The sequence below is a fragment of the Anneissia japonica genome, unplaced genomic scaffold (genome assembly GCF_011630105.1).
Source record: "Anneissia japonica isolate Jap-2015-1 unplaced genomic scaffold, ASM1163010v1 scaffold288028_len459517_cov177, whole genome shotgun sequence".
Taxonomy (NCBI): domain Eukaryota; kingdom Metazoa; phylum Echinodermata; class Crinoidea; order Comatulida; family Comatulidae; genus Anneissia; species Anneissia japonica.
This window is the reverse complement of record NW_022733874.1, coordinates 85,089-93,014: the sequence shown is the minus strand read 5'-3', so window position 1 is coordinate 93,014 and position 7,926 is coordinate 85,089. Positions and strand designations below refer to the sequence as shown.

The 7,926-nt window shown below is 37.0% G+C and overlaps 1 protein-coding gene across 4 annotated transcripts; it reads left to right on the top strand.

The window, feature by feature from the left end:
* The first annotated feature begins 460 nt into the window (after positions 1-460).
* On the top strand, positions 461-7,536 carry LOC117116246 (carbohydrate sulfotransferase 10-like). 4 transcript variants are annotated; one of them, XM_033260238.1, is made up of 4 exons: positions 461-538; positions 3,241-3,389; positions 4,301-4,338; positions 5,775-7,536. In XM_033260238.1, the coding sequence occupies exons 2-4, from the start codon at positions 3,290-3,292 to the stop codon at positions 6,654-6,656; spliced, it is 1,020 nt and encodes a 339-aa protein (XP_033116129.1). In that variant the 5' UTR covers positions 461-538; positions 3,241-3,289; the 3' UTR covers positions 6,657-7,536. The 4 variants fall into 4 exon arrangements, with proteins under 4 accessions (XP_033116129.1, XP_033116133.1, XP_033116130.1 ...); XM_033260242.1 differs by having other exon boundaries at positions 533-652; XM_033260239.1 differs by lacking the exon at positions 461-538 and adding an exon at positions 1,072-2,096.
* The last annotated feature ends 390 nt before the right edge of the window (positions 7,537-7,926 follow it).

The window sequence follows — 7,926 nt, the reverse complement described above, 5'->3', positions numbered from 1 at the left end:
AAAATGGCTCTCTCGGACTTATACTATAGGCCTAATGAATAAAATTTCCTTTTTCAACATTTTTTTCTAATAATTTTGAAAAAATAGGGGGTCGGGCAGAAGATGTGTATAAGAGACAGTATATATATATATATATATAATGATTATCATTCATTCAAAGCAACATTTAATTTCTTCAAATTGAAGTACAGTACAATGTACAGCAAGGAAAATTAATTATCATTATGATGATAATGATGATGATAATGATATAATATGATGATAAATATATAAGCATATATATGAAAATAAATTGTTTATCCATATAACAGAAAGTACCACAAAACAATACATGTATATAGGCATATATCTGTCTCTTATACACATCTAGATGTGTATAAGAGACAGTTATGTAATCGTCTGATTGGTAATACTACTCGCATTATGGCATTTAATTTCTTGTGTTTTAAAAATATTTCAGTTGACCAAAGGAGATTGGATTTAGAACGGCTAGTAGTCTTTATCATCTCAAGCCTCATGCTATTAGGCCTACATAAAGGTAAAGGTAGAAAAATAACTCATCGTTACGTATTAGCAGCGTCATTGAGCGTGGTACGTGACTACTGTAGGTGCCATATAGAGGCGCTTTATAGGTTCACATAGTTCCACAAAGGTAATGCAATGGGTTTTTTTAAAGTACAAATGAGCCAAATGTGTACATTGAACTTTCAGTTTTAAAGCCAAGCTCTGGAGGAAAAACCATTTTTGATTTGTTCAACAACTGATTTGTCTAAGACAGAAAAAGCATTATTTGACGAAAAACTCGGAAGCGGTTAAGGAGATACATATTTTTGAATATTTAAAGACTAAAGAATAAAGGGGCGTAAACACAATTTTTCCCACCTTTTCCAACAGTTTTTAAATATTCAAAAGTTTTTCGCCAAATACGGTTTTTTGTCTTAGAAAAATCAGATGTACTAAATATTTTTAAAAAAAGATGTGTATAAGAGACAGCTGTAATAATTAATAGGCCAAAGTCTATGTTGACGGTTGGTGATGCTAATTAATAATATTAACGGTTCTTGAGAGTTGACCGTTTTTTTACACTTATGACCAATAACAATAATATAGGATAGGCTAGACCTAATCCATTATGGATACAATAATGTCATCCATCGATCAAAACATCCATTTTGATTAATCAAACAGCAGCTTTTTGACTGTGGCAGTGCCGATAGAAAACTGCAGTTTTTTGGCACTGTGGCAGTGCCGATAGAAAACAGCAGCTTTTACACACTGCTGCAGTGGCCATAGAAAACAGCAGCTTTTTCGCACTGCAGCAGTGCCGATGAAAACAACAGCTTTTTTTTGCACTGCGGCAGTGGCGATAGCCTTAGCCTCACCTAACGGGGAAATAAAATAGGGGTAAATTAACTAAAAGCCATATATAGGGGCCTATTTGAAAATTACAATTTGCAAATCTCTTCGATAAAACATTTAAAAAAAAACAAAACTTTTTTCTTTAATGTGAATTATCAGCTTCGGGATTTACTGCGAAAACATAAACTATCACAATGAAAACTTTTAACGGAATAATTTATTAATTATCATTCAGGTTTCGATTATTAACAGACGCTTGTATATACATCCATAACCTGTGCTGACGGATGCAAAAAAACTAATTGAATTGTTACATAATGAAATAAATAATGATTATATAATGGTTAATGGTTATTATGTAATCGTCTGATAATTGGTGATCGTATTTGATGTCATTTAACTTCATGAGTCCTGTATACCAACATTTTCAATAACATTGGATTCTGAACGGCTAGTGGCCACCTTATCCTTTCAAGTCACCACTACAACATAAACAAAAACTAATAGGTATGCAAAAACTATAGAATGGTTATATAATGGTTACCGGTATATAATGATTATATAATGATTATAATTATAATGGTTATTATGTAATCGTCTGATTGGTAATACTACTTGCATTATGGCATTTAATTTCTTGTGTTTTAAAAATATTTCAGTTGACCAAAGGAGATTGGATTTAGAACGGCTAGTGGTCTTTATCATATCAAGCCTCATGCTATTAGGCCTACATAAAGGTAAAGGTAGAAAAATAACTTATCGTAACTAGCAGCGTCATTGAGCGTCGTCCGTGACTACTGTAGGTGCCATATAGAAGCGCTTTATAGGTTCACATTATATTCCACAAAGGTAATGCAATGGGTTTTTTTTAAGTACATATGAGCCAAATGTGTACATTGAACCTTCGGTTTTAAAGCCAAGCTCTGGAGGAAACACCATTTTTAATTTGTTCAACAACTGATTTGTCTAAGACAGAAAAAGCATTATTTGACGAAAAACTCGGAAGCGGTTAAGGAGATACATATTTTTGAATATTTAAAGACTAAAGAATAAAGGGGCGTAAACACAATTTTTCCCACCTTTTCCAACAGTTTTTAAATATTCAAAAGTTTTTCGCCAAATACGGTTTTTTGTCTTAGAAAAATCAGATGTACTAAATATTTTTAAAAAATCCTGCGGAGTTGGCTTTAATTTCTTATCCGATAAAAAAAAATTCCTTCATGGTTCTACTAACCCTGAGCGAGAAGCGGTTCGAACAATCTCCTGTCACTTGACATTCATTGTATAAACACAGGCGCGGTGCCTTCAGGGGACACGGGAGAAGAGGGCCCCTCCCCCGTTTTACCACTAAGACTTCTAAAATTTCAATGCATATCAATGTTATGTATTGAAATAAGCGCTACTCGCTTATTTATTCTGAAAATGTTGTGCCCCACTTGGGGCGGATCCAGTAGGGGGAACGGGGGAACGTGCCCCACCCCCCCCCCGTGCTTCTTCAAATTGAAGTACAGTACAATGTACAGCAAGGAAAATTAATTATCATTATGATGATAATGATGATGATAATGATATAATATGATGATAAATATATAAGCATATATATGAAAATAAATTGTTTATCCATATAACAGAAAGTACCACAAAACAATACATGTATATAGGCATATATATATAATATATATATATATATATATATATATATATACGTATCTTTCATTCATATGATGTTGTTGTTGATATTAAATGATACGATGGTGGCCATTGTGATAGCTGCTTATGATCTGAGTATCGGTGTTAGGCTAATTTACATAATTGTGACGTATATAATTGTTCTCCTCAACGTTGCCAGGAAACAATTTAGTTGTTATCATCTCATTACAGATTCTCAAGAAGATGTGAATCAGAATATCTTGTAGTGTCAGTTGCAATAATGAAACGCGATTTCATCGGAATTCTGCTGACAGCGGGAATCCTTGTTATCTTCTTTTGGAACAGTGTTCCTCAATCCACTATAACTACACTAAAATCTGGTAGGTATGCCTTTTAGTGTAGGTATGTCTTTTAGTGTCTAGAAATACAGTAGGTCTTTTTCTTAGTCATCATCATGATTATCATCAAGATCATCATAAACATAATCATCAAGATTATTACCATCATAACATCATCAACATAAATGTCATCAATACCATTATAAACATAGACCTATCAGAATCATTTTATGATGATCGTTATCATTATTATAATCACAATCATCACTTACCATGACATCTATCATCACAGCCGTTTACAGGTCATCATTATCATCAACATCATGACCATCATCGTAATCATTATCAATTAGTTGATTTTTTTCATTAGTATGATTGACTCATTTTTTGATGCAAATACAATTAAGAAACGCTACGTAAGTCAGCCACCGCCTTGAAATTTGACGCGCATTGACGCAACATGTGTAGTAAATTGGTTGAAGTTTGGTTTCCATCCATGCAATCGCTACACACAGTCGTTACAGCGTTTTCACTGCAATTCTTGCACTGTGTAGCTTCGCTCACTGTATCGGCGACAGTCGCCGGGAAGGTTGAACCTGGTTCAGCTTTGCCGATTGCGTTGCACGAATCAGGATGCATTGAGATAGCTGCCCTGACACAATCGGGAAGGCACCCCAATTCGTCTGCAACGCGATTGGCGCCGATATTGGGTGAGCGATTATATGGAAACCGAGCTTGATTCAACTGACCAATCAGGGTCGCCAAAGGAGTCGGCGACACTGTGTAGCGATATTATGGAAACCACGCTTGAGGCAACAGTGAAAGCGTTTGTCCATTCTGTGAATAGGCCTATCTGTGATTTGTCCATAATTATGGTCATGGTATCAAAGGTATTTGTCACAGAAAATAATGTGAACAAGACTTAACGCATCTTATTGTGCTTTTGATTTCAGTGGTGCCAAAAGCTAAGGCGGGTAGATTAGATCAACAGGTAAGTAGCAATGGGTATTTAAAGGCGGGCACTCACTACGAGCACGGCGGTCGTCGGCCGACGCGATCCATAGAGAACGCAATGCCATGACGCCCGCGCGCAAACGGATCGTGTTGACGATCCGTTCAGACTGCCGCCGACAATCAGCAGACTGAGTCGTGCAGTTTAAACGCTCACAGGGAACGGAGTTCGATTCGTCGACCGACGTTCGTACGACGCAGTGAGTGCCCGGCATAAGTCATCAGATTTTTTCATCAGATTTTTGTTCAATAATTAACTCCGCCAAGGCAAGGATGTTTATGTATTCACAAGAAATGGATCATAATACAATTTAGTGGACTGGTACTATTCTCATCCATTCATGAAAGAATTCATTCATTCATCCATTCTTTCATCCATCCACGCAAAAAATCTATCCATCGATGCATCCATCGATCAATCGATCGATCCATTCATCCACCCACCATCTACTAATCTTATCCGCTGATCAGCGCCGTAGCAAGGTACGAAAACCACGGGCCCGGTAAATTAATTACCAGGCCCGTGGATGTGGCACTGATAGGGGAATTCCCTAGTTCTCAGAAAATTCATTCCAAGGACTGCTTCTTTTTTTTCTTTTTTTCTTTTTTTTAACACAACTCATAAATACTATTGATAATCGGATTCATAACCATTTTAAGAGGGGCATAATCGGTCTCAGCAGCTGCTGTAATTTTTTTTAAAATGGTGGCACGTAAAATTAAACAATTGTAGTGGCGGATCAGGGAATTCGAATAGAGGGGTGAGGGAGGGATTTTCACAGGTGGATGAGGAAGACCACCTCCTCACCACCATGGTTGGTCTGAGGTAAAAAGATATGATTATAGCACCTTTAGATGCCCGAAAATGGCACTAGATGCCCAAAAATGGCACTCTCGGACTTATACTATAGGCCTAATGAATAAAATTTCCTTTTTCAACATTTTTTTCTAATAATTTTGAAAAAATAGGGGGTCGGGCAGACTGGAGCCCCAGCCTTGAATACACCATTGAACACAGTAGTCAATAATTCCTACTCCAAAAGCCGAATATTATTGAGGGTCCCGCTACCCCCCCCCCCTTTTTTTTCTTCAAAATTAAATTGGAAAATATTCTAAGTATTATTTCTAGGTCTATTTATGAATGGCCCCTAACAGCCCTGGACCCCAGTGCTTTGCACTGACTGCACTGCCCGTAGCTACGCTCATTCTTTCATTCATTCATTCATTCATACATTCATTTATTCATTCATCCGGATCTGAATAGTGTAATTATGCAATAAGTATATTCTTTTAAATTCTTTTGATACTCCTCGACACATAAAACCAACTATATTTTTTTTTTATATGTAATATTGATGTCGAAATATAGTAAATTAAAAAAAATAATAAAATAAATCATTTACGTTTATTCAACAGAAAAATGATTTTCTACGGAGAATGCGGAACATTCAAAACGAACGGAAGCAGACTCTGAAAAAAGCATGCAAGAAGTACAAGTCAAAAATTGGGAAAGTAGACGTTTACAAACATCCGCCATGGAATATTGCCATTAACGACGAATACAAACTCCTCTACTGCTTCACGCCAAAAGTCGCCAGCACCAGCTGGAAAAGGCTCCTTTTAGTTCTGAATGGTTTTATGAACAGTACAGACGATCTACCTCAACATGTCGTCAACCGAGCGGGAATGAATTCGTTTCAGTACCTCGAAGAACGATCGCCAAAAGATGTCAAGTACATCCTAAGTTCTTACACAAAATTTATGTTCACTCGAAATCCCTTCTCAAGAGTTCTCTCTGCTTTTCGCAACAAACTCGCTCCTGACACAAATTTTAGTCAGACAGATATATGGAGGGACAAACTTGGTTATTATTTATCTACGCTGTATACCAATGAAACGAAGGGTGACACCCAGACAAGTTACAATTTAACTTTCATGGATTTTGTCCATTTTCTGACCGATCCAGATCAAACGGACCACAAACACTGGAAGAATCCGCATTGGGGGTATCAGTACCAACGCTGTAGACCATGCGAAATCGAATACGATGTTATAGGCAAGTTTGAAAGCCTACAGGAAGATGCTAGGTATATAATGAGGATTGCGCATATCGGTAACGTGACGTCATTTCCGTCGTCGAGCGGAAGCAATCCCACGGATAGTTCAAATACGCGTAGTCTGCACTCTTACTATTCCACCTTACCTGTCAGTTACATACAGTCGTTGTATCAACGATATATAATAGACTTTGAAATGTTTGGATACAAAAAGCCAACGTCAAACATTCCGTTTAAATGATATTCTTTTAGTAGTAATAATGAAATGAATGTAGTTTTTAAAACATAGATCAATGTATTTATTTATTTATGTGTTCGAAACAGACAAATATTGACCATCAATATTTATTTAGGAGAAAGTCAGTGGGAAAATTTTTATTGCAACGGCTCCGCGGAAGTTGTAATGAAATCGTATTATAAACATTCTGAAAAAAAAATGTATGGCGATTAATTATAAATGTCAAAATTAACGAGGCGATACCCCATTGTTGAGGATGTTATGGTTTAATTAACTTTACGTCCCTTCATATAGGAAATAGTCCCGGTTCATTTCATCACGATGGTATGGCAGGGTATACTAAAGTCTATATCACGCTAGAACAGTTTATTAGGCGTGTTGCCGCAAACGCTAGTAACGTTCGCTCGCCTGCGTCATGCCACAAAGTGGATTTTCAGTGTGAAACGCGAACATTATCACAAAATACATTTTCAATGTTGTACACGTTCTTACCAATCTCTATCTATTGTATAGCACTATCTTTTTTTTTAGTAAAGAGTAAAGAGAAGGGCTTCTTTTCAAAATGAATGCCGTAAATTTTGGGAATTTGTACTATAAAACAATAATAACTAGGCCTAAGGCCACTGCCACCGGTGTTGCTAATGTGTGTGTCGTGTTACAAAACAGTACAGTAATTATGTAATTGTACATTATCCGAGTCCATTGAGTGGTTCTTCCATACGGATTAAACAAGTGCCATAAATATGATATGTATAAATGTCGTCGATGTTTATTCTGTTTTTCAAATTCTCATTTAATAGTTAAAATCCCCCATAAAGTGAGTCGCAAAAAATCCCCCAGAGACCTATTAGTACACGTAATAAAGTAGTGTTTTACAAACGAATCATTGATTGCTAATGGATTATCACTCGCGCTTGTGTGTCTGTATTCTACGGTTCAATAGAGTGGAAATCAATGGATTGGGAAACAATGGAACGGGGATCCCAGGGCCACAAATTTGTGAGGTTTTGTACACCTGCGCTTGAAATGGGGCGTATAGCCGGGCGTATTGCGCACGGGGCCGAATGGCGCAGCGTGTAATGGTGTTGGACTACTGATCGCAGGATCGAGAGTTCGAGATCGACGTTCATCGCATGCTTGAGTACAAGTGGGTACCTGGTAGGTTCGAACACAACTGCGCTGATTACTAGCTGCAATATTATTATGGAATTCTCCCCAGGGAGCTGAGTATGTGTTCCATGCGTTTTTGACTCAATGGCCTGGGTAGTAATAT